General features: G+C 40.9%; 1 protein-coding gene across 1 annotated transcript; it reads right to left on the bottom strand.

The window, feature by feature from the left end:
* Positions 1–460: 460 nt before the first annotated feature.
* Positions 461–26,850, bottom strand: colec12 (collectin sub-family member 12). The gene is made up of 10 exons (XM_079172464.1): positions 26,711–26,850; positions 23,060–23,110; positions 7,287–7,409; positions 5,067–5,153; positions 3,852–4,895; positions 2,834–3,457; positions 2,573–2,715; positions 2,366–2,475; positions 2,034–2,176; positions 461–1,397 (listed from the first exon to the last, which is right to left on the bottom strand). Exons 1-10 carry the CDS (start codon positions 26,715–26,717, stop codon positions 1,378–1,380), a joined length of 2,352 nt encoding a protein of 783 aa, XP_079028590.1. The 5' UTR covers positions 26,718–26,850; the 3' UTR covers positions 461–1,377.
* Positions 26,851–27,921: the final 1,071 nt, after the last annotated feature.

Genomic DNA, 27,921 nt, shown 5'->3' with positions numbered 1-27,921 from the left:
TGATTAAGAGCTTTATGTTTATGTACTGCTATTTCACAACTTTCACAAATCTAAAGATTTAATCTTGTAAAGTTAATTATATTAGCAAATTACTATTTACATATAAATTTACATTTAATCTAAAAGATCTCATCCTAAAGTTAAGGCAGTAACAATGACTATATATATACTGTATCTTGGTGTTTGAAATATATGGAAGCTGTACTGCCATTTTTAATCTTGTTCTGACATAATTCCCCTCCGTCTGATTGTTGTACATTGGTTTTGCTAAACAAAAGACATATTATAAAAAGCTACAAATAAATAAAAGGATGCAGATATGCATGAGTCTGATAGAAGTGATGTATCAATTAGGAGTTGACTTTCTTCTTTAGTTTTTATAAACATTTATTAAACAAATAAATGGCATTTATTACCATATTTAATCGGACAAAAAGCACTGAGTCCACACAGTTTCTTTACCATTTTATTGTGATCCATAGGAACTTGGTAATTTCATTAAGGCATAATGGGCCTTGAGCAGATTACAAAATGCTACTCAGTCCTTAAGCATTATATGAATTGGAAAAGGTCGATCATACAACAATAACAACTGATTATGCAAATTATAAACATGTAACATATTTCACATATTGTATTTGGCATAATGACTATATCAGCATATGATGGCTACATTACAAAAAAAATGTACATATTGTTAATGTGTGTATACAAATCATACTGGCAGTCTAAAGTCTAAGAAATACTGTCCTTCATAAAACAGCAGCACTGCTCACACTGAGCATCTATTCTCAAAAAGAAAATTAAGACATTTGTAGAAAGGTGAAATTAATTTCTCTATTTCTATTTATTATCTGAGTTTGCAGTCATTTGCTGATAGTGAGTAATTCCTCATCATTTTCCACGGAGCTTATTTCTAATCACAGTTGTGAGGTTTTTGACAGTATAAAAATAGTTCCACTTTATTAACAACATAATCCTCTGATATGGATTTTTTGAAAGAGTAAAGAATGAGAAGGCAGCCAAGAAATACAACGATATGAAATTCAATCCCAACCAACAATGTATCTTTTGTGAAATATTATTTACAGATACACCTGTACAACGGCGGTTGACTTAGTAGAGCCTAAATAAATGTATCCTTCAGTACAAATACCAAATCAATACAATAGTGGGCTGGGTCTGCGCATGTCTTTTGCAGCATACTTGTAAAGTGCCTTTAAGACAAAGACCAGTCCAAGTCTGAGTGATGCTTGACAGAGTCCTCTAGTCATCTAGAGCTCCTCCTCATGTCCTTCATTATCCTCGCATCTTCAACCTCAACTTCCGCCTCTTCACCATTCTCCCAGAGACAGCTCACACTGCCTTCGATGGATGCTATAAAACGGGAACTTCCACTGTGAAGAGAACACATAAGGTACATTTTAACATCTTTATGATGTGCTTACAGGCTAATATATTAAAACTAAATATGGTAATCTGCAAACTCATTATAATGATGAAGTACACGCAGATGAAAATGTTGCACCATAGATTGATGCAGACAAACTTCAGGCCTAAGAGGCTCCGAATCATGGAAAGTTTCATCCTTTACATTTCCAGGGCAACTGAGTAAACTCCACTGATGAGGACCATGCAATGCGGTCAAAAGCTCCAGACCTTTAGCTAGATTGTTTTGTCACTGGGCTCTGAGGTTTGTTTAGAGTAAATCCCATTTACACCATCCTGGTGATCAATACCTACACTCACTATTAATGCAGTGTTTCTCAATTGGGGGTACTTGTACCCCTGGAGGTACTTTAGAGTACCACAGTTTCAGTAACATTTGCTAAGAACTACAGCGCTCAGCTGGTTTCAGGAGATTCCAATTATTATATTCAGAGTACTGAGAATCAAACTTTGTTGAGTGTTGTCTTTAAATGGGATTTGTCGGCGGTAGGAACAATTTAGAATATTGCCACCGCTATACTTTAACGCACAAATACACAGAAGAAGAATCATTTAAAAAGGTCTCATATACAGAAGGTACTGACAGTCAGAGGCACGTTCACAGATGAAACCGATGCGGTCTGTGCAGTAGAAATCATTCCAGTTGGCATTATGGACAAGGCCAGCACAGTCCTCGCCATCTTCGTGGCCATGGGTCCAGTTATCCGGCTGGCCAGGTCTCCACTTCCTAAGCGCAACAACATGAACATTATGTATTAAAGCTGAAGCATCATACAAGGTGTTTGTTAGTTGGCCTGTTGTTTTGGAACAGAATGAAGCCAGGAATCAAGTCAGAAATCACTCAAACATAGTAATTATATCTGCTTGATTACAGATTCATAATTATTTGTTAAACCAATTTTGCAGGTTTACTCACTTGAAAACTGGTAAAGTTCCATCCACCCATCTCCAGACATTTTCCTCCTGCCTGTCAGTAAGACCCAGCCAGAAATAGCCTTTTCCTGCAATTGCATCTTTCACAAATTGCTGTGGATAGAGGAGCAAAAGATGTTTGAGAGGAAAATCAGTTCAGAAAGTCATTGAATGTTTTAAAGTAACTATCAGGCTCATATCTCGCTTATACCTGTTCCTCAACGTCGTTGATAATGACCATTAGAGATGACATGTTAGTACAAAACTGGTTGGACTCGTCAAAGTTGAGCCTCTGAGGACCAGAGGAGAAGTAATAGCAGCTGTCTCCAAACCTTCTGAACTCAGCTGGGCAACCTGGAATTAATTATTTACCGAATATTACAAATTAAAAGTAAAATCATACGTCAAATGTTATTAGAATTTGTAAAAATGTACTTAGAATGGGCCACCTTAATTTAAACATTTAACTCACCAGGTGCTGGAGCAGTGGTGACAGGGGGTTGGATCTGATGGGACACGGAGTCTTGTGGTTCCTCTGCTGGTTTGGAGGGTTGAGGTGGTTTGGAGGGTTGAGGCGGTTTGGAGGGTTGGGGCGGTTTTGGGGCTTGAGGTGGTTTGGGGGTTTCAGGGAGCATAGCAGGCCTCGTTGGTTGAGGCGGCTTTAAAAATGGAGATGCAGGCGCAGGTATCCCTGGTAGCCCTGGAGGACCAGGAGGGCCGATGGGTCCAACAGGCCCACGAGTCCCATCGTGCCCTGCAGATCCTGCTGCTCCTCTGGGCCCTGGAGGCCCCATTAGTCCTATCAACCCTGACAGTCCATCCCTACCAGGAATCCCCGGAGCCCCAGGGTCACCTTTTTCACCAGAGTTTCCAGGTCGACCTCCAGACCCTCTCGATCCTTTAGCCGCTGGAAGACCCCGAGCCCCGATTGGACCCTTTGGACCTGTCGCACCTGGTGGTCCAGCAGCACCTTTCTCTCCTTTAGATCCCATCAACCCAGGCATCCCTTTGTCTCCCTTATCGCCCTTTTGTCCTGGCTGGCCCACTGTTCCCTGTGGACCCTTATCCCCCCTGAGGCCCCTTGGACCTGGTGGACCTGAAACATAGTAACAGCAGATGTTTCAAAAAGATCTACTTTGGTATTTTTACTTTAGTTTACATTATTTTGCTGATAGTATTAGTGTACTAGAGACCGGACATAGGTGTTATCCAGAACTTATTGTGGTTCTTCAAGATCTAAATCCTTTCATTGCGTAGAGCCAACACTTGGAGCAGTTTACCAAATGAGGGGAGATACTCTGAATTTAATAGTTTTTAAAAACAGCTGTAAAACATTTTTATTAAAGGAAATGGAAGGACTAGATATTTGTAAATGTATTTGTTATTTTAGTACATTTGGAGAATACATAATAAATACAAATAAAACATACTATCATTTGAAACATCTTTCACTATTTCCATGATGCATCATGTGTGTCTTGTGTTCTTACCCTGCAGGATGGTGAAGTTGGTGATGAGCTGTGAGTGCTTGCTGTCCACCAGCTTCATCTCCTCCATCACCACAGAGAGGTTGCTGACCTCTTTGTCCACCCTGGCTGCCAACTCATCTTGCTCTGCGCGCTGCTCTTTGCTATCTGTCATGACCTCCGTCACACTAACATTCAGCCCCAGTAACAGGTCTGAATGTCGCATCACCGTCTCGGCGCACGACCTCAGGCCATTCAGGTCGGAGCTGATCGCACCTAGGAGCTGTGAGGCGAAGCTCATGTTTCCAGTAACACGGTCCATGTCATACTCATGTCTGTCTAGTCGTGATTCCATCTCATCAAACTTAGATGAGGTGGCGTTATCGTGGTCTCTCTGGTGGTCCAGCAGCTCATGCACGCTCTGGCCATGCTCCTCATTGAGAACGGAGGTGTTCTGGATCTGGCTGGCTAGCGTGCTGAGCTGAGCCCCCAAGTCATCCAGAGCTTCTCCATTGGAACGGGCCAGGGCTGAGTTATTGGCTGCCAAAACCTGGAGGTTCTGGACCTTTTCCTTAAGCCACTCTGTGTCAGCCCGGGTCTGTCTGGCCGTCTGCTGCAGACCCTGATAGTCATTTTTCAGTTTCTGCACCGCCTGGCCTGCGCCTTCGACTGTCTTCTGCAGCGTGCCAAGCAGATTCCGCTGCTGGGATTGGGTGATGTTAAGTGCACTGATACTAACCTGGCTCTGGCTCTGCACTTTGACCTGGCCCTGTATCTCTGACTGGAGCCGTGCAGTGTCTGTCTGGAGGTCGTCAATCATGCCACTGTAGGAGGCCAAGGTCTGGTTGACCCCACGCAATGAGGCCTCGCTGCCTTGCATGAAACTCTGCAGGGAGACGTGACCGTTCTGCATGTCATCTCCTGTGATCTGAAGCCCGTCCAGCAAATCCCTGTTCCTGGTTGCCCTGAGGGCGATATCGTTCAGTTGGTTCTGTAAGGCCTCCAGATCTGACTTGAAGGTCTTGATGTTACTTGTGGCATTTCCTGACTTCTCTCCTGTCTGATCATCTGAAAAGGTGACACAAACAAAAATATGTTACTGTAAAGAAAACAAAAATATGGTAAAATGTCAAAGTCAAAAAGCACCTCCTTGCATTTCAAATGTTGTTCCCAGCTATCGTTGGTTAAAAAAAAAGAATGCATATTTGATCTCCAATCTTATATGTTTATGAGACTTACCTAGTTTCTTTAAGTCTGTCTCCACAGCATTGATCTTGCCTCCATAATTTTGCATGCCCTCTGTGACATTGTCCATTCTCTGGACCACTGACAAAAGAGAAGGTATAAATAGATATTTAGACAGACAGACAGATAGATAGATAGTGACAATCCAATACATTATGAATTGACACTGCTTAATTTTTAAATTTTAATGAGTACTTTTACTTCTAGAAGAATGATTTTATATGGTATTGCTACCTTTAGTTTGGCAATTTGAATACTTCTTCCTCCACTTTTACATAAATATCACACCTAACATGAAAAAGCAGAATTTCCATAGCTAAACTGATTGTGAACAGCAGAGGGTGCTGCTGTATTCATTTCTCTCCAGTAAATAACTGGAAACTCAAACAGCAATTTTGAAAGCAGGATGTTGAACCGCGTGGAGTTTCCTAAGTTTTTTGTAACCGGGCAATCTGTTGATCAATCCAAACAAAGATTACATTCACAAATCAATGTCAAACACATGATTAATGCCACGCTAGTATACTCTGACTCTGGTTCCACTTTCTCTGTCCACCGCACATCTGCAACAAGAGTCCAGCTCCTCTCCTCCAACGTTTGTTTTTCTCTCAGTATGTGGTCGCCTAAAAACTGCACTGGAAAACATCCCTGGCTTTCACTGTTATCATTCCAGAAGTGACAAAAACACGAAACAATAACATGCACTTGGGACAAAAAACAACAAAAACAAAGTCAGTTTTAAAGAGTTGTTGGTCTCTTCCTCTAAAATGCTCATTTCTTTATCTTTTTCAGTAGTGACAAATACCGTATTTGTTGCCCATACATTCACTACTTACAACCGGCCCCTAAAAAAAATGACGTATGTCTACCGCGCAGTCCTGTATTGGAAAAGCATTATCGAGTTATATAAGGTTGCTAATTTGAGCAAGGCTTATTGGCTGCCTATTGTGAGGTTATGAGCCATAATTAGGCAGTTACCCAACATGAGGCCCATGCAGATTAATGCTGATCAATGCTGCAGGAGCACAAACTCAGTGACGCAGCAGTGAAGATGTTGATCAGTGCAGAAAGCTATATTTATGTTTGCTGGTAAACTACTGCATGTGCTGTTTAAAGAGTGCAGACGGGAAACAACACAACACACAGAAAACAGCCTTCACTGGTTTTCTTGCAAAACGATTTTGGACACTTGTTGCCATTTGTGAGTCAACCTGTGGTTCATGAGACAACAAATTGCAACCAAGCCATAAAATCTCCTCTGGGTTGTTAAGCCAGGGCAGTCGCTGCATGGTCATCTGGTAGACATTAGAGCCAAACCACCAAAATCACATGGGCTTCACGCAAACACAGACCCAACGCTGGAAACCCCAAACAATCCTGACAGCACTCACGGGGCACGATTCAGATTTAGATCTTAATTTGTCGACCATAGTTTGATGAAAATCCTTCCTCGCTGGATGAATACCTCGTGTTGTCTGTCCAGGTCAGGGCGCCTGTGGAACAGGTAGAACTCAAGGATATTTTGAGGTTTTCTATGATAGATTGGGGCCACAAGTGTGTGAGACTGAATAATACACAAAGTGCATTCCATATTGATGGCGCCTGAGATATGTGGAATTCATTTCTGTTTCTATTCAACATCAATGCCCTGCTTCAAACAGGGAGAAATGGCAAAAAAGGGTTGCAGTCAGGACAACGTTGCAAAACAACTGTGTTTCCAATCTGGAGCTCTCCAAAAGATATCAATTCAGGTGAAAGTAAACCATGTGTTCTGTCTCTTCAAGCGGTAAATCTTAGGCTGGACGCTGGATTCAGTTTTACATTCTGTTGCAGAGATACAACCCTTTGACAAAGATAGAGAAATAATGCACACGGGGGGTGGGGTGGGGTGGGGGGGGGGGGGGGGGGGGGGGGGGTAAAGGAGAAGTATATATATTTACATTGTGAGAATTCATTTTCCCAATATTGGTATAAAATAAGATATCTTATCCCTCATTGATGTCTTAATTGTCCACAATTTAAGACTTTTTTACTTTTATTAAAGAACTTTTGGACATGAGTAGATTTTAAAGAAATGGAATTGTGAAGATGAATCGACTGTGACTCATTTATTGTCTTATTTTTCTGTGTTGAACGTCAAATTATTGAATTGTTATTAAGTCAAGTGTTGTAGCAGAAACATGAAAAACACAGTTCCGTTTAGTTTAGACTTACCTTTGTATCCGAGGACGGCCACTGCTATGGTGAGCAGCGCACAGAGCACATAGAGCAGTGCAATAGCCGCCCTCAGCGCCCAGTCATTTTTGCACTTGGTGCACTCCGTTCCCTCCTGAATTCCTGCAACATACAACAGAATTTGAGTCACAAACTGGTGTATAGTATTCAGTAGGCCTGAGCAGTAGTAACTCAAATGTTGTGTTAATAAAAATAAGGTTTTCATTCAAAAATGGGATATTGTTTTTCATTTCATAACTAAGTTTAGTTCTGCGTGTCTAAAGTGGGACACGCTGTGCCTTTCTTCAGCCAAGTCTCAATTGAAAACATTTGCCCTCACGAATAAATGACTCAATAAGAAACTCTAAAAAACGCTGCACATGTGTTCGCCATACGACCCAGAAACCGAGACAAAACAGTACCATTACACTTTCTGTGTCATTCCTCGTTGCCATCCAACCTAAAATCACAGTGCAGTGAAATCTTTGGGCATTCATGTCACAGATGTTCACTAGTCTTAACCCTTTGTCCTGAAAACAACCAACACCATGTGATACAATGCTAAACATTATACTATAGGCAGGATGTTTACTTGACTTCATTAGAACTGACCATGTAGCCTCTGGCGAGCAGAGCGAGAGGGCAGCCGGTGCTTCACAACGGGCAACAAAGATCTTTGTGCAGATGGAACAAAACTTAAATCAGATTATAGAGGAAGAGAGAATTTCTGGAAACATGTCACACTTTATCAGACAGGAAGGTTGTGAAACAAATAGACTGAGCAAAAACAACGGTTTATCGTACACTTTTAATGTTGTATGGACAAACTTGTCTAAAAGGGACAGTGTGTAGGATTTGGTGGCATCCTGCGGTGTGGGTGCAGATTGCAACCAACTGAATACTCCTCCGCTCACCCCTCCCTTTTCCAAATCTGCGTAACGTGAGCCGCCGAGTGCAAAACCATGGTAACGCTGTTCACCTCGCTCCGAGGCCATCCTTACCAAAATTATTTCGGTAAGGATGGCCTTGGAGCGAAATAACACTACCTTAGGCGCAGCGGATGTTGTTGTTTTTCGGCTAATCTGGCGGTTTGATTACAACCTGTGTGATCACTTGACTGCTTGTGCACCATGTTGCATTGATTTCAAATACAAAACATGGCCCTTGGCAGTTTGGGTAAGTCAATTGTTGACATCTTCACATGACTTCAGAGTATCAGAGGCCTGTCTCTGTCCCTTTAAGTCATGTCACCCGTGATGGGACTGAATGTGTAGCCACAAGAGGCTCCATCCTTCCCAGCAGTGGGCCCGGACCACCAGAGGGGTACTGGACCCACACATCTGTGCAAACATCACATCTGACCACCTCAAAGGGGCCCAGCTTTGGACCCAGACATAGATATGCAGGCCGCTGTTGTCCTTATGTATGCCGAGCACCTCATGATGGGAGCCAGTGTGGCGAGCTCCATCAGAGAACCCCCCCCCCCCCCACTAGTCCTGACCACACGCTGGTTAAAGGACAACATCACACCATGTAAACAAGCAGCCGACCTTTCGCAGGTTCTGGGTCAAGAGCAAAGCGGGGGGGGTGGTATTTCTGTGTTCATTAGAGTTTGAACATGGCGGCAGTATCATATGTGTGTATCTCGTGCTTTCAGGTTCACTGACTTTCAAATACTTTCTCACAGTCAAAACTCTTTCACCAAGACTTATTGCCCTTCTACATGCTTCAATAATTAACTTTTCTACAAACCCCCCACTATTAACATAAAACAACAGATTCTTCTCGGTACAATGCCCTCACATACCTTTATTATTACATGTCAGATTGTGTCATAAAACACAGAGCATGAATCGTAAAAAGCATCACCGTGACATTTCTGTCATCATTCTGTCGTCTCAAATTATGTTGATGACTGGACTCATTTTGATGTTCATGTTTTTCAAGAAAAAAATCAGAATCCGTGGTGAGGAGGCAGCAATGGAAAATGCTCCATCATCTTTGGATTCCGACTTGGAACATATGAAGGTTCAAGCTATTTGGTCATCATGGGAAAAGTTTGTGTACGATAATAAAATCATAACCAAAGATGAAAGAGCCTTAACTGTCAGGACTTCAACTTTAAAGTTTCTCGAGTAAACAACATCACATACTGTGCTGTAGAACCTGGCAGGGACAGGTTTCTCACAGCAATGATGCTTCCACTAACTCATTCTGGGCAGAGCAGCCAGTGGCTCCATCCAGGGTTGCAACATTTTCCCACTGGAGTGTTTTCTGTTCCCCTAATAGGGATTTTGCTTAAGCAACAGAGATGCGGCACACAGTAATGATGTAAGTAAGTAGCTGCACTATTCTGTTAAACGGAATCCAGAGAGAAAACAAAACTACTGGGGTTCTTTATTCATACTAGATGTGGGCCAAGTAGTTCTTTGATGGCTTGCTTTGTCATAATTACATCCACAGAGGATGATAAAGGTATGTTAATGTAATAATCATGGTAAATTACAGTAAACATTTCTGAGACTGAACTCCTGTCTATCCTGATGATGATAACACAGCACGCTACATAACAGTTTTGGACAATCAAAATCATCATATGCAATCTTTTCAAAGCAAATTCCATGGGTCATGAACATTTAGATAGAAGAAAATGTTCTTTGCGTGTGCTGCCTACTCAGCTTTGTGTTACAAACCCCCATGATGTACCTCACTAGCGTGCCATGTTTCATATCCAAAGGGCCATTGAGACTTCGTGCTGTCTGCGCATAAACTACCAGAGTACATAAACATGCTGACACATACATGTCATGAGCTGACTGAAAACACATTGTTTAGCTAAATGGCCCGGTGCAGAACGAGGGGGGGGGGACAGGCTTAGCCTGTCGAGAGTTAAGGAGCTGGACGGAAGCCAGGACGTCCCAATCAGCAAACTGGAATCCAGCCAGATTATCCCCAAGACGTACATAAAAATGCTATAAAAGCGTAGAAAGAGTAAAGAATACTGTACCTAACATATCATCGCTGTCAAGTGAGAACCATGTAGCTCCAGCTTTGGCCTGTTTTTTAGTATCTACATAATCATTTATGGGCTGAGTTTATGGACCAAGACAAAATAAATATCCATGAGCATTTATTTTATAACTGCTTTTCAGCCATGCTTTCAATAAAGGGATGCCATTGTCCATTGGACATTTCTCAACAACCGAAAAGATTACCATTTAATTAGCTAAAGACATTCATAATGTCCGAAGGATTAACCCTAATGACTGTGGTGTTCCCTGACTTTTACTCTAGCGCCACCAGCAGGACAGAATTTTCACTTATCCAATAAAACATCTAAACTTCTATGAGATGGATTATCATGACATTTGGTACCGACATTCATGTCCAACAGCGCCATCATCAGGTCAAGGTTAATTTATCAAATACTTTGCTTTATGACCTGCTACCTGCAAACTAATGACACCCATCAGCTGTACTTCATAATTAGTGAAAGCAAATATTTGCATGCTAACAGGCTAAACTAAGATGTGAACATGGTAAACATAATACCTAAACATACGAAAATGTGCATGTGAGCATGTTATCATGCTGATATAAGTATTTAACTCAAAGGACCATTGTGGTGAAGTACAGACACACAGTAGTCTTGATAACATATAACAAAGACACTGTTTTGAAGCAACAGCACCAACATAGATATCCCTGGAGCATCTCCTGCAATGTATCTGACCAGCGGGAGAGTTGCACAAATAACTCATACTAAGCAGAAGTTACGGTCAGTTGTGGTTCAGCTTTGTCGATGTTAATTAGCTCACAGCTGAGAAACTGAAGAATAAAAGCAGAGAAACAGCGACAACGAGAAAAGAGGCAGAGAGAGGAAAGATGGGGGCAGTCCAGAGTGCTGTCTGTAAAACAGCTGTATCTCATTTGGACTCTGAGTCAGTCAAAGAAAAAAAATTCCTGACACTTATTCCCTTATTCCATGTACCTGCCATGAGACTTGCCTGCATGCCCAGTCTCACTCCTGGCTGGCAGTGGAAACTTCCATGGCAACACAAAGAAGGCCTGTACAGACTAGAGCCTTTTTGTGTGAAGACCCTTTGTGCGGAGTGTTAATACTATGTTATATACAGTAACTGGGTGGCTACCACAGCCGGATGTGGTCATACAGACAGGCCATGCCTCTCCACTCCACCTGGATCAAGTCTGACGGATTACAATGCTGCCAAATGCTGAACTTTCGACTCACATTTCCAAAGGGAACACACATATTTTTCTTTTAAGTAGTTACTTACTACTATGTGGTATTTTTCTCCAAATGTACAAACTGTCAAAAGTACACTTACATCTAATTGTGGCTCAAGTTACAGTTTGTAATTTCTATAATCAGCCTTTCTGAAACAATTTGGTTTAAAAAAACTGGCCTCAACAAACCAAACAGACACAAGTAGACATAAAAATATATATTCCACAAACCACAGTGGATCACTGAGGATGAAATGCAATTTTCAGACACACAATAATAATAATGTTTTGTTTTTTACATTCCTGACTTAATTTGCCTCATTACTCCAACCCACTTGAATGAAGACTTTCAATACATTTGTAATTCAGACATATAATACTGCTGTCTTGGCTAGGCATAAGCTTTTCCAAGGAGGCGCCCATTCAAAAATATCTCATGTATAGTTGAAGGTATTCAATATTTCATATTTCATGAAAAAAAGCAAGAATGAGGGGAAGAGTAAACAAGACAGAGTTTACAGCCATGCAAGCGGTTCTGTCGGGCCGTTCTTAGGCCCGGTGGTGCCTTGAGCTAAATGCTGATGTGTTATGTTTAGCATGTTCCCAGTCTGAGTTTGGTGGGTTAGCATGCTAACATTTGATAGTTAACAGTCAGCAGTGCTCAGCACAAAGTACAACTGGGGCTGATGTATGTAACTCCAGTTTAGTTTTGTTACTTCGTGTTGACAGATGTGTCCATGTTCTAAACTTGAATTTAGGTAAATAAAGTGACTTACTGGATTGATGGCCTTCTCTTTTGCAATACAATGCAATTTAGACAGATAAGATTGATGTAATTATACTTATTAATCTTCCCCAGTGCAGCTTGAGCTTGAAGAACTTGTACTTCCAGCTTCTTTCTTGAGACAATGTTGAACCTTTAATTGAGCTAACAATGTGCACTGTGGTCGTGGTGTCCCCCTCTGGCCCTTATAGCTACCCCAGTAATAACAGTCGCCAACTGGAATGTTAACAAGTAAACACTCTCAAACAGGGGAAGTTACCACTAAGACAAATTACTCAGACATTAGGGTCCCTGAATTGCTGAGCTTGCCTGGGCCATGTTTCTTTTCACTCGCTGCTAACAGGTTTATGACACTTTAAATCGGGCCCTGGTCGTCTAGAACATCTGGACCGCGTTACAGTAGAGCCAAATCAAAGGACGCATGCAAACAGTTGATACATAATCCCCTCATGCCAAGCATCATGAGAATAAAGGGCTGCGTTTCTTTTTAAACTTTATCTTCTGTGGGCTATTTCGGTTGTTTTTATAAGAAACCTTCTCCGTGGTACTCACAATGAGTAAGGAGATCAGTGGTTTACAGCCGCCAGAGATCTGTATGTTGGGTTGTTAAAGAAATATAACATGACTGAATGTCTGAACAGGATGATATGTCCTCATTACACATACTCACAGATGCACACAAAACACATATTGCCTAAAGCTGACAAGGCTGAACAGTGTCCTTTGAAGGCCTTGGCCACAGACTTTAACATAAACACCATACTGGGATATGCAGCCCAATATGGGCCAGCGTCTCTGGAAAACATCCTCTCAGCATGCTATTATCCCTCAAGTCTTATACTATATGGCCTACTAGAAAACATACTTAGAGACTGTACACAAATTATTAGGACAGGGGTCATTTGCCAAAGGGACAGAACGCAGGACTCCGGTGTTATGAGAGGAGGTGGACTCTGTGTTTACATCGATGATGCTTGGTGCTCAAAATGGTCAAAATTGATGTTTGCTTCTGTTTATATTCCTACTGATGCAAATATAGAACGAAATGCACTAAAGTAATGCAGAACTGTTCTTTGTATTGTGCCTTTTTTTATTGTTGCAAATGGGCTACATTTGCATTTTGTTGTGTATCCCTGGGTTGCATAATGAATATAAATGATCCATGAAACTGAACTTTTTGGGAGAGCAGGGGAGGATCTTTGAACTTTTTCTCATCCCAGATTCATTCTTTTTTTGATAATCAAATGTTGCTTTCATTTTTATGTTTAATGCTGTGCTTTTGGAAAGCGCTGTCTGGAAGAAATGTCTCCCAACATGGCCGGCTACGTCATTCAGGCATCGTGTTGATTTGAGGAAAAGTCATATATCTGATCTCATACATATCAGTCTGTAACATTATCTGATACAATTCATATACAGTATTTTCATGAAGTGGAATCCAGGGTGTTACACTCATTCTGCAGCTGTAATAACCATCAACTTAGCAGCTCTATATTCAACAATAGAGAGGCTGGTATGAGGTGTAAAAGAAATGCTAAGGGAGGGTCTTAAACTTAAACATATAAATTAATGAATAAGATTCAACCACCCTTCCCACCCCAATCCTTTTCATACTCTCCATTAATTTGTATATTTTGTACATATTTTGTATAATTTGTATACTTTAAAAATATTTGACGTTTTTTACTTGATGAAAAATCTTTTGACACAAAATCTCTTTAACAAGTTTATATACTACCGAGCCACTGCAATCTTGCCTATCGCCACCTGCTCTTTATTCCATCTATAAACTTTCAAAGATTACATTTTCCCTGCAAAGTTTATATAATTGCAAGTCCCACAAGTACCCTGGCATGCTTATAGACAGTTGGAAGTTTCATGGAAGTTGTGCAACAACAACAGTGAAACATTTGGAAATAATAAGTGGTGGTATATCCGTTGACAGAAGCGTGCAAAAGGAGAAAAATGGCATCCTTCAGTGTAACACACTGTTGAGGGAAAACTTTATGGTGCATTTCTTGTTCGCTGAGCCTTCTGCTGTTTTTTTAAAGTGCTAAAAGGCACAAACAGCCTTATTGGTAGAGAATATAGTTAGATGGCCTGTAAAACAGGGATTCAGATCCAATGAAGCAGTGGACATGGAGCTGATTAGATCAGGTTTTGTCATCCCATCTGTGCTTGGTTAGAAGAAGACAGACTATGACAAATTGGTCCTATATCATAATCTCAAGAGACAGACTTTTAAGCATGCAAGTGTGCCCCATAAACAAAGCTGCATGGGCCACTGTATTAGGGATACTTTGTAAGGCAGGATTGGATATCAAAAAGCTCTTTGTGTCCGAGTCAGCAGTTTCCATCGAAGACTAAAATCTAGGTTCACTGTGTGTTTCTGGTCTCACTGTGGATGGTGATATTTGGAGATAAATAGTTGGAGTCCTGTCTTTTATAAAGTTTCAGGGATGTGACGTTGGTCCACCGAAGAGACCACTGGACATAGATATGCCGTGGTTCTATGGTCTAGGTTAGTCAGTTCAGCCTGATAATCAGTTGTTACACACGTAAATACAAACCAACACTGTTTTAAAATCATCAAGTTTCTTTCTCTGAAGGGCCGACGGTTTGAAAAATGTACACAAAAAAAAGCATGATATGGTAATTTTATAGTATCTTCAGCATTCAACATTACAAAGCTTTCACTCCCATCTAGAGCATTACATTTCCAACTAAAATGAAGGAAATTTACAGAAACAAAATGCGCTCCTTTAAAACACACGTTTAAATTACCATCATTCACATGAATTTAGAAAAACATGGAAACCATAAACTAACTTTATTGGCCTGAGAGGAGAACTAGAGACCCCCTGGCTCCTCCTGCTCATGTTCCAGTGTTGGCATGTCGAAATGAGGTAATTTCAAGTAAAACCGGACCATGTGAACCTCAGAGAGAGAGAGAGAGAGCGAGAGAGAGAAAGAGAGAGAGAGAGGGAGGGAGGGAGAGAGAGAGGGAGACAGAGAGAGAGAGAGAAAGAGAGACAGAGAGAGAGAGAAAGAGAGGGGGGGAGGGTTGATCCTCACTTTCACCATGTCAGTAACACCACATGAGCATCTATTCTCTAGTCTTTGACTTATGACTTGTTAGAAGGTGCCATACATGTTTTTCTGCCCCCACTATGCATCTATGTAAACAGTTGTGCAGTGAGCTAAACTCGCCTCCATTAAAGGTTGCTACCATAAACAAGAGATGATAATAAATTCGCTGTTCACTCACTGCGAGGTTGTAGGGTACAGATTATAGTGCAGACACTTGCAGAGGCTAAGCACAGCGCTGGTATACACCATCAAAGTGGCTACGTCACGTAAAGCTGTTATCTCCTTTGTTGCGCTTTGAAAGGTCAGCGGCAACTAAGTTCAAAGTTGTTATAATTTGAAAAGTAAAACGATTACAGTATATAACTTACATAATAACATAAAAAATTAGCCCAACAGTAATCAACAGTTAGCTATAGTTACTTAGAATGTGGTATTAGCATAACATTAGCTCCAGAGAGCTAGTATATGGCTAGTTAGCTTGGCTAGCAGTAATGTGATCACAGAAAAACTACATTAAAAACTGAAAGAGTACCTAGAGATAATGCTCCAACACGGACATTCGACATGTCCGTATTTGCTTGGTCACACTAAAAATGTCAGTTAGCTTAAACTACAATAATATGAAACTGTGCCAGTGGGGGTTACTATAGCAAGTGAAAGTAACTGCTGGTGGCAGAATACTCATATATCTTGTTTTTGGTTTAGAAAACAAGCTTATCAATGTCAAAATGTCCCCAAATTACTAATTATCTTGGATGCAGCCTGCCATGTCAACCAACGGCTGATCAGGTTTGTCTCAAGAAACCTATCTCAATCCTAAAAAGCACCTCTCTAATGTGAGCTACTTAGCTAATATTTGGTTCCAAAGGCACAGTGAGGAATATAGTCTGCCAACACGTGAAACAGGATTATAATAAAATAACGCACATGGGACAAGCACTGGCCACTTCAATGACAAAACCCACTTCAAACATAAAACAGTGTCTGTCACTGTTTTAAATAATTCACAGGGTTAGGAAAAGTGCACAAGAGGGTCCAGTAAAGCAAGAACTTACAGGAAGTTGTATTTCTGGACTAAAACCTCCATGTGGCAATGTGCTGAGCCTCTGATCTCATCATTTCTCAAGAACTAATCTTTTCCCACTGCCAGGAAAAAAGTGTTGCACTCTGTTTGTGCACTGTGGATTATATAAGTGTGATCAATGTCAAACAAATCTATAATTGTAACCATGTTTGTATTTTATTTATAATGGCTCCCACAGCGAAGCCTCACAGAGAACTATCTGGGACTTGGAAGACATTTAAAAATCATACGCAGTGAGATCAATCAAAAAGCCTGACACCGCCTAATCTCTACCTCACCACAATAACATGAACACAAATAAACTGAGACATATTTTGTCACACGGGTCCAGAATATATCATTACACATTCATGCCAACCCAAAACCGCTGCTCAGGGAGCCAAGTTGAACACTGGAGTTAACGCCATAGACCATCTGTGCAGTTGGGTTTTTGTGTGGTCACGCCTGCTGGGTGGCCCACCGTGGAAGCACTTAAGATACTGAATCAGCAACAATGATCACCCAGCCTGATGATCGTCCGCCGGAGTCTGTGCTGTACTCCATCCTATCACCACACACCACCTTCAAGCTTCATTGCTCAGTAGAGCCAATAAAACCACAGAGCGTGGACCCAGCCAGCCGTCCAGCCAAGACTGACTTTACTATTTGGGGTAAGACGCTGACCACAGAGAGGGTGGTCTAACTGCCAGCTCAGGCCAGTGTAAAATGCACTGTGTCGAAAGTTATGTAATGCATTATTAAAGGGAGAAGTTTCATGTAGGAAATATTTTCTTTCAACCATAGTTCCTGCATGCAGCATAGAATTTTTATTTCAGCGCTTTGAGCACCACAAGCCGAGTGGTATGTAGTCCCATAATATTGGAGAGGAGGCAAACATCTCTACGGCCGATACACTCTAGATTAATAAATAGCACTACAGGTAAGAGGAAACATATGTATTTTTGATTTGGGATGAACTGTCCCTTAAAATAAACATTTTACCAATAGATGCCATATTACAATTGTCCAACGAAGACAAATTATATTTTCTTACTTATTGTTGGTGCAGTCTAGTCATGAAGACGGCTTTAATTGCATCTCCGAGGTTCCTGAGATCTTTCTCTTGTTGTTGTCACCCAGTACAAAACATTGTATTCTCAAAGCATTGAAAGGCTCAAGGCCTCTGAATTCCAGCCCTATCTCCAATCATTAAGTTAATCAAATAGGTCTGTTGCTGTGCTCATTGACAGCTGTTTCCACAGTTGCAAAAACAACTCACACATCAGAATCTTAGGACTGGGGATGTCATCTTCTTGTGCTAGAGCCAGAAAGATACTGACAGAAAAATGGCCACAACAATTGCAACAAGCTTTGATGTTACTGACACCATATGCAGCTTGTTCAGAATCAATGCACATAAATAACACCTCTTGAATCAGCAGATTGGCCAATATGACAAAACATTTGAAAAACCTTGAAGATTCAACAGCAGCATCCCGTTCCAGGAACATTACCTCCATTAACCTGGTCAATCCACAGATCGTGCTCAACAATTTTCAGATGTAGTGCCAACAGGTAACAATTTAAACATCTTGCACACATGTACACACTTGTATACACAATGTAATTTGTAAAAAATAAATAAATTGTGTAATGCTTTAAGCTCTACAAATTAAATTTCATCCCCCTCAATTTAACTGGAGTAGTGTGAGAAATCTCAAAACAAGTGAGAAAATCTGTTTTGACACAATGCGGGTGAACCAAAACTAAACTATTGTGCTGAATTACTTAATATGGTAAAGTTGATGCTGGAATCATAAAAGCTGCTCCAAGTATGTTCAGTCAGGCGGTTCTGACATTTTTCCTTTGCAGCAGATGTACAGATGTGAATACACAAACACATGCCTGACTTTAAACAGCCATCTGAAACACTTGAGAGCAGAGTCAACGGGAAGAGCAAAAAACTCCACAAGGCTGGCTCCTTTGCACAACACTCAGACATTTTTCAGTACCTCCAAAAAAACAAGTACTACAGTGTAAACAAGAAAAAAACAGTGAGTGGTGTGCTAGTGTGTTGCCAACGTAATCACAGCCAGAGCAACAAATACAGCACAGGCTGGTCTGAGAGTTGAACGGTGAGCTGCGCTGACTCGCAGCACAAAGACAAATACACATTCTTCATTCTAGCTTTCTGCTGTTTTTCGAAGAGAGGAAGCAGCGAGGTTGATGTTGGCCCTCTCTGGAGCCAAGAAAACCTCCATCAAGAGTAACACTGAAGCTGAGCCATTATGCAGAACTTCTTCAGCATATCTGAGGCTAGTTGACAGAAAATGGAGTCAGACACGTCCAATACTTGTGTGTATTATTCTTGTGATTGAGCCAAAGACCTGCAGGGAAAGGAGAGCTCGACAAACATCCATTATGGGAAAGAAGACGCAAGATCAGATGACAGTTGGTTGCAGGCGTGTTGTTACCATTGGCCGACGTATCCCTCAGAGACACGTCGCACGAAATGGTGTGAAGAAGTTTGATGAGGTGGTGAGGCCGACTTCGGTCAAAACAGCTACGGCTATATATAACCCGGCTTACTGACAAAAGCTCAGCTGGAACTCCAGAACTGTCAAGTTTTAGATGTGAAATCCTTTTTCATTGACATATTGAGTTAACGGGGGTCTTTCTCTAACATCTGCATTGTGATGTCTGTAAAGTATGCGTTTAATAGGTGCCTGCTAAGATAAGATGGAAGTCAAGGCAGCTGAAAAGCGGCAACGTGAGAAACTAACTGTCCATTCGTTGTGAGTGAAAGTAAATTGTGTACATGCTCGTGAGAAAGCACCATTACTGTCTGTCTTAGTGCATTAAGGGAAAATGAAAAAACAAACAATTGTTATTCTGCTCTTTAACAGCTAAGAATGGAAAAAAAGACAGAAAAACAAAAGTTGATGCCATTTTCCTTCTGAAATATTTCTTTTGCAATTTTTCCAATATTTTTTTTCCTCTACTGGCTGATGAGATACGTTGCAGCAGATTTATTCGTATCACCGTCTGCATTTGAGTCATTATCATCTGAGTGTTAAACAGAGGGGCTGCTCTTGAGAGCAGGGGTTTGTTCAGCTGACCTGCAGCTGACCTACGCCTGTCCCCCCTCTCACGCTAACGAACGCTCTCAGCAGAAATCCTCGTGGCATGCTTTAGGCTGGCTCCTGCCAGGACGTAGTGATTTGTGTCGTGTCTGGGATGCATTCCCGCCTGCCTGTCATTGGTCAATCCAGGATTGACCCACCATCCTTTTGACCAGTCACAGACCGCTCTTGCAGATCTGCAGATAAGCTCAACGACGTCGACCCAGCAGGACTCTGTGTTGTTTAATCTGCCTCTCTTTTAGTTTCCCTGTTGTTAACGTCTACTTCTCTGTAATCCTTTAATGTTTTCTCTATCTTTCTTCCTCCTCTGACTCACTACGCTCTTTATTGAAAACATGAGCGGGTAATCTTTCATTAGAAACACAGAACACAAACTGCATGCATGCATGCCCTGGAGGGAGCTGTAAGTAACAGGCAGGCATTCTTTTCTGGTAATAAAGTCCCCATAAATTAAAACCACTCGCTGTTTTGCTCCCAAAAATAAGTCGAGCATGGAATGCACCTCCTCGGACAAAAATAAAACTATTGACTAATGTTTCCCCCTTGAATTTGAAAAAAATGAAGCATATTAAATAAGGCAGAAGTAACTGCTGAGCACCGAGGAACACTAAGATCAAGAAGGCAGTTGTAAAATATTGAGAAAAATACATATTTGTGAAATGATCTCCAGTTGAGGTTGTATTTTTTGTCTTTTTCCATCCCCCTCTTCCCTCGACACATTGCTGACACAGCACAGCCCAAGCATAGACCCTGAAGGCCCACAATGCCTTCTCCCTCTCCACCTCTCACTCAGGGTATATAGGTTTGGACTGAATAAACTTCCAGTGTGGATACAGGAAGTGGCTCAGCAACTTCTCAGGTTTGGACATACTCTCTGTGGGATAATAGACCTCTTGTGGAAAGCAGATGTCAAAATGAGTCAAGGACTTCATTCCTCTCCTTACTGAGGACACGCGAGAAGCATAGAACATTTTCTCTGCCAGCAAACAAGTATGTGTGGAAGCCACAGACAGATAGTATGTGAGAGGAATAGTTAAAGGTTTTAGAAAATACTATTACTAATATAACTCTATTTTTTTCAATTGCTGAACGTGATGTCACGGCGCTAAATTTGGAGCTGGGGCAAGGAGGTGATTAGCTTAGCTTAGCATTAAGACCAGAAGCAGGGGAAAACAGTTAGCATGGCTCCGTCCAACGTTCAAAGGTTTTTCCAGCCTAGGGTTACACAACAAGCAGGCCTAGTGACTTATGAGTGTCTTGTTGTCACTGCGGTGGAGATGTTGCATAGAAGTGGTAGATTGTTAAGACATAGTTACACCAGGCTATCTGTATCTCCCTGTTTCCAGGCTTTATGCTAAGCTAGGCTAATTACCTCCTAGCTCTAGCTCCATACTTAACGCACAGACAAAAGAGTGGTATACATTTTCTCATCCAAGCCAAGAAGCATAATTCCTAAAATATCAAACTATTGCTTTTAAAAGAAACCCTGAATACAAGGGGAGAAACAACAAATGATGCTTCAGAACAGAAGGAGTAATTATGTGGTTCACCAGTTACAGTTTGTTGTTGTTGTGTTAATGGAGACGTCTCTGTGAACGTTTTAACATGTTTCAAGCAGTGAGTATTTGATACTCAACAGCTACATTTTTGGTTGAGTGTCCCTTTAACCTTTGCTCCCGTGCAGCTGCTTAGTAGCCAGAGGTCAAGTAGCGAGAGTAAAAAGTACAGATGTTTTGAATAAATATGTGTTCATTAATTCTTGTCTAAATCACGCAGAATATTTAAAAAACGTTTTGTAAGCCAACAATCTTAACTCTCTTCTTCTTGTAAAGATAGTTGAATAAACACACACAAACACATACAAAATGTGTGCACATGTGTAAATGTATCGTGATGACACACAATGTGGACTCCTTCTGCACCCACTCTTCCTGACAAACGACTGCTGAGTGTCTGGATAAAACACGTCTTAAATCAGAGCGACCACTGTGACCGTTTCACCTCAAAGTGTTGAAACTTGATCTCTGTTCTGGGACAGAAGCAGGAGAAAGTTACCGAGAGACACAAATACATCACACTGAAATGATTGTTCTTCACAAGCCATGCTATCAAAGAGAGAAAAGCTACAGCTGTGAGCAGCAAATAACAGGAACAGCATCTATGAACAGTGGGACACAGTGAATTTAAGAAAATGTTTATGGTAGATTGGTGGTGTATACTACAGAAACTAGAAAAAAAGTATATGGTAAGATTTTCTATGATTTCTATAATGAACTTTAAATATACTTATAATGTCATTTTAGTTATAAGCATCAATTCCTAAATATAAATAATATTTTATAACACTATTTACCTTTTATATGAATACATAACTTTTTTTCCGCAGGGATCATAGTGTGTTATAATGCCCATAGTTTTATACATTATAATATTTTTATAATGCCTCATAATGTGATTATTCCATCGATTTAATAAAGTTTTTTCACTTTACTTAAAGCACCCAATGACCACTTTGAGTAAGTTATTGTCACATTAATAATAATGCATATATAAGTCAACGACACACCTGTAAAGTTTCGTGCATCTTGCACAGTTGTGATGCAATCGAAGTGACAAAATCTGTCGACAGACGGACGGACACATAAACACCTGTCTGACTCACACAGAATCACAAGGTGAAAATACCTGCCGCTGTGGTGGCTGGTAACATTACTCTGACCTACCTACATGGGCCAGAGGCTATTGATGCGGAAATGTAATGTCTTTTAAAACCCAGTCTAATATCTCAGTGCTAGTTTTCAGAAGAAGTTTTACATATTTTTGCTAAAACCTCTCCTGGTGGAAATGACCGTGGCTTGTGTCAGGAGACGTGCTCACACTCAAGGAATTTGTTAATGTAACATTTTAGAAAGTGCTACACACAGCTGCAGAAGGTACCAACATCTGGTCAATGGGTATAATTTGTATTGCCTGATAAGTGAGTGAGATTAAGAACCTGTCTGGAAAAGATTTGGATCTGAGAACCAGATACACTTGAAGAAAAGGAAATCAGCATTGACCCATTTCTAAACAGATTTTTGTTGGTTTTAGACCAAGTTATTATGTGTAGTTTTGTGCCGAGTGAAGCAAAAGCACACTAAGATGCTGATAAGTTTGCAAAGTCAGGCAACTGGTCGGGAACACCCATGATGCTGCGGTTCCCTTTCCATCAGCTGTAACGGTGAACTGAAAATGAAAGCAGCAGCCAAAAATAAGTTTGTTTCTGGGAAATGAGGTGTGGCCTTCTTTTAACCTTGTGAATTACTACCGCCAAGATAAATATTGAATTATATCAGAATATATTCTTTATGCAACCATTTAGAGACTTGACATCACTGATGTGCCATAAGGGATACGGACCAGTGAAGGATCACAGCTGGAATTCAAGAAGTCACTTGATACTCACCAAACCTCTTATAACCGAAGGACTGCACCTCCTCCTCATCAGCAAAATCGTCTGGAGGGAGAACACAGAAATAAAGGAATTAATGATCAAATAAAGATATGATGAGTTATGAAACTACGAACACATAATGCATCCAAACAATAAAAACAGAGAAACTGGCACACTACTTCATATTATCACATCAACACCGTCTACTGTAAATAATGAAAACTTGTACTTCGGGTCAATCTTTTCTTATGATGCATTTGAAATAATATTGTTTTCTTTGTTAAGGATATATGTGTTCATGCTGGGACAACAGTACAAGAACATTTTTGTTGTTCAATTTGACCATATGTGTATATTACTCTCTGAATATGTTCTGTTTTGTTGTTTTAAAAATAAAAAAGAAAGTAGGATTTTTTTTGTTTTGATGAGCCTCAGTTGTCCTTACTTAAATACATGTTTATTACAACATAAGTCCCATCGGAGAAGCTCTTGGCACGGCTTGTGTACATGGAGAGAGACATACAAAAGAACTCCCAGTAACATTACATTTACTCAGCCTTAAGCAGTGTATCCCACGTCACACAGAATCACATGTAATCACGCCACCTTGGAGGAGGATAAACAATCCTGTGTGACTCTTTACCTCCAGACACTCAGAGAAAAGCCCCCCAACAGAGAGCATGCCAAGGGTGAAGGACTTTCAACTCCACTCCACAACACTTACACACAAAAAAAAATGCAGTCAATGTCTTTTTTTCAGTAGAGTTTGCTCAGTTTTCTGCAAACGTTTTCTACTGATGAAGACAGTGAAATGCTGTTGAAAGCTCCAGTAAAGTGTTAAGTGGCACATGGGCTATTTTTTCTCAAACTACTGTTTCCAAGGTCAAGGATGAACTTACTCAATCAATTTCAATCCTTTTAGTCTTAATTAGTCCTTTTTAAATATAAATGTTCCAACTTGCTTCACCTGTGTTGACGTCCACTGAAGCCATTCTCTGTGCAGTGCTTAATGTTAAAGGTGAGAGATCTGAGATTGAGAGCATTTTCGATTGCCTCTCAACGGCCCTGAACATGTTGATGGCGAGTCGGCGACTGAAAGCTAACAGTGCTAACAGCACTTACAGTGAAAACTACGGCGAAAGTGCTAACAGAGCTAACCGTGTTTATCTGACCCAGAGTTTGGACACTACTCTTCCACGACAATCAGCTGTAACCGCCATATGAGAGCATTGCAGAGCAACGTCTGTGAGCTACCCAGTGAGGCACGCTCAATATGCATTAAAGGCACTTGTGGCCGACCCTTTGTCAACAACACACAGGGGGAGAGCGACTTCATTCTCTGCTCAGGTAGACTCTATTCCACATAGATAATTGATGTTTGCTGCTATATTAAAATAGAAATACACTCCATCTTGCTCTGATTAGCTCAGCTCTTTTAAGTAAACTCTCTTTTTTCTTTACTTGGTGGGATTACTCCCATGACCTGACGGGCCCTGAGCGTCCACTCCTTTCAAGCAGCTCTTACTTCTGTGGGAAAGTACTTTGCCGATTCAAAGCTTTTTTTTCCCGCGTCATCATCCATGGCCAGGAAAAAAAAAAAGATACGTCCTAAACACAAGAAAAATCTGTTCATCTGTTCTAAAATGCCATAAGCAGTAGGTGTGGCAACATAAGAAGTGTAGAATGGTTCCTTATAGTGAAAACATGCGGATGGGACATTGTCTTCTTCGTGGTGTACTGCATGTCTCCTCCTGAGGTTAATAGGTAGGACTGTTCTTGATTTTAAATCACATCTTACTTGAGGAATCTGTCTTTCCCAACAACCCCAATACTCAGTTTCCTGTTTTTGTTTCCAAGCAACTTGACTGTGTCATTACAATGGTGATGTTACCGTAAGTTTGCTTGGCTTTTCAAGAGCCATTCGGGGAAATGGAGTTCATTGCATTTTGCCAAAAGGGTTGAAAACAGAGTGGATTTCAAAATAGATTAAAGAGTCAAACTCTGTGTCATTTCGGTTGAATATTGCTGCTGTGGGGCCATAACTCTTAAGAGGTATTGCTCAACACTGGAATGGATCCCAGCGAGCACTGATTTGGTCATTTTGCAGGTCAAAAGATGTCTAGGCATCGTTGTTAAAACCGGGCTAAATTTAGTTAATAAGTGAACAGTATTTATCCGTCTTAATTACACGTAACTATCGGTTAGACAGCATTTTAATTACTAATTTTCCATATATCGTTAGCAGCTGCTTCACATTGGAGTACAGTCTTTAAAATGCTGTTGAAACTATTGTTATAATAACCAGAACTGTAACATTCTGACCAAATATAGCTTTAACGTAGACATCTTGTCAGTGAGTGCTCACTGGGACTGATGATTTACTGCAATATGTCAATATCTTTTATGAATATTACTACTGACTATTATGCTTTCTTGTCTCCGTATAGTGACTATTAGTCAATAATCGAAATCAAACAAGTTTAACATCAGAGGGCCACTGATGCACCACAGGAATAAACGTTATGCAGTCAAAAGAAGTCTGTTGTTCATACATTAAGTGTTTGCAGTGTGACAAACAATCATTATAACAATGTCCTGAGCTTTTTCCAAAGCTTTTAACCACATATCATGGCCTTCATCAGTGGACATTTTGTCCATGGAGGAATGCCTGAAGTTTTTTTTTTTAAACAAGTTAAGAGGACTTTCTGATAACACGCTCAATCAGATTTTCTGTTTTTTTTCTTGTGGTGTATCTATAATTAGCAATGAAGCGAATACATAATAAAGCAACAGGAAGTGGCTAACAGTCACATTAAAGATGGACTGTGAGAGCTGAGAGTTGTTCATATTCATCTCCACAATGCAAAGCTTTGTGTTAGTCTTCTAAAATGGACCACTAGGTGGCAGGAGTCATGTAATGCTCATTCAATGTAATACTGGACCAAGAGCCTTTGTGAGTGGGTGAGAGTGCCATGCACGATGTTAATTTAGCAACATCCAAAACATCTGGCATCTGAGAATCACATCTGGCAAACCTAAAATAAACCTTTATTTAAATTCATGAGTTGTTAACCAATGGCCACCATGACTCGCACACTTTGGGGTCTGTTGTATTCACTAATGGGTTGAAAGGGAGCAAATCATTGGATTAAGGGTCCGGTTGGCGGGTGAGCGTGCGCGCGCGCGCAGTTATAGTCCACCACAACAAAGCCGTTCACGCACGAGAGTTCAAGTGAATCAATGTTTCCTTTAGTTGCTTCTGAAAGTGTTAAATACAGAAAAGCACTTTAAAGGCACAAATAACGTTGCATTTGACTAGTAAACACATTAAGAGTTGTCTTGATGAAGTTATGTCACGTGTATTTTTGTTTTGCTCTGTTGTGAATAGTTCTGTGAGTGTAGGTTAGTGTTTGATGTGCAGCAGCAGCCAGATGCAAAACAATCCCAAGCAGAGTCCCCTAATTGAAACCAGATGTCAGACGAGAGATGAAGCCCACGCATTCCTCTGGTCTCAGACTGAGAGAAAGAGGCAGAAAAGTGACAAAAGAAAAGTGCGACAGGAATAAAGCACGAGCAGAAAATAGATCCAATAATGATCAATGAAAACTGTGGCGTGTGCTTCAGTTAATTTCTGTCTTTTCTGCCTCCTCTGAGGGAGCCTACCTTTCATTGTGGTTTACAGGACTCTACCGTTGTGAAGCTGTTGTTGTTTAAAGTCACATCCACAGCATCGCAATGGCATTTGCCCAAAAGCTCCCTTTGAGCGCACAGCACCTTGTTTTTGCGAGTATCCAAAAATCCACAGTTTGTTGGAGTATAGGCTAGAGAGAAATCAAAGCTCCATCCGTGAGTTCTCACACCGGGGACGATCTCCTGAAGTGCAGCAGGTAACTAAGGAATGGACTAGTAGGCAATGCAAGCAGGAGTTCCCAGAGCAAGAGAGAAAACTGTCTTGTTATTTATCTGGTAGTCTGGAGGGATGCTGGGGTGAGGGTGTATCCTAGTCCGCCTCGGCACTCTGGTGGTACCCGCAGCAGTAACCGGAGAAACTCAAAAAGTGAAGGAATCCAAACGTGAGAGGAAGTGGTGCTGCTCGGAGAAACCACGTGTTCCCTCATCTGTGCGCACCGTCTGCACCCCTGATTGTGTGTGTGTGTGTGTGTGTGTGTGTGTGTGTGTGTGTGTGTGTGTGTGTGTGTGCCTGTGCGCGCGCATTTGCCTGCGTATGTTTCAATTGTTGATGGTTGAAGTTGGAGCACAGCCTTGAGGTATACAACTTAAAACAGGTTCCTGCTACTTGCGCAGCATTTGTGGTTGTAGATGCCAAAATAAAAGCAGCCCTGTTGTGCTTTGATATATTCTTGTAAAACAAAAGCAAAACATTCCCATTACATACTTAGGTTTTCTGAATCACTGTCTCGTCAATGAAGAATTAATTGTGATTACCTGAATTTCATTGGAGAGGGAACAGATGTTGCCTTAAGGGAACTATGCCCATGCTAACTTCTGTAGAAACTAAACCAATTTACAGCAATTCACGGTCTTACTGAGCTGAGGTTTTGCAGTCCTGACTAAAAGCACATTTCAATAACATACTTGTTGTCACAGTGTAGCAAAGAACGTTGTTCCGCCTTTTTTCTGTAACGTGGAATTAGCTATAGCTAGCTAGCTAGCTGTGTTACGTCCACCATGCTTCAATGTTACACTTGCTACTGAAAATGAGTTGAATTTAAGGAACAACAATCGCTATTTTCTATTGGTTCAGCAGCCCCAGACTTTATACTTTTAGCAGGTTTGAGACTTACTTCTCTGGTTTCTTATTCAGGTTTGCATTTAGAATACATGATCATCTAAAAATAACTTAAACTCCCACT

The sequence above is a fragment of the Pholis gunnellus genome (genome assembly GCF_910591455.1).
Source record: "Pholis gunnellus genome assembly, chromosome: 14".
In the NCBI taxonomy this organism is placed as follows: Eukaryota; Metazoa; Chordata; class Actinopteri; order Perciformes; family Pholidae; genus Pholis; species Pholis gunnellus.
Note: the sequence above shows the minus strand (reverse complement) of the source record. Positions and strands in the feature narration are given on the sequence as shown.

Bases quoted from the DNA above. Each gene is read 5' to 3' on its own strand.
- colec12 (XM_079172464.1), bottom strand. The intron at 7,410-23,059 runs GTGAGTATCAAG...TGTATGTTGCAG, and splicing joins CTTCGGTTATAAGAGGTTTG to GAATTCAGGAGGGAACGGAG. The intron at 2,177-2,365 runs GTGAGTAAACCT...TGTTGCGCTTAG, and splicing joins GGAACTTTACCAGTTTTCAA to GAAGTGGAGACCTGGCCAGC.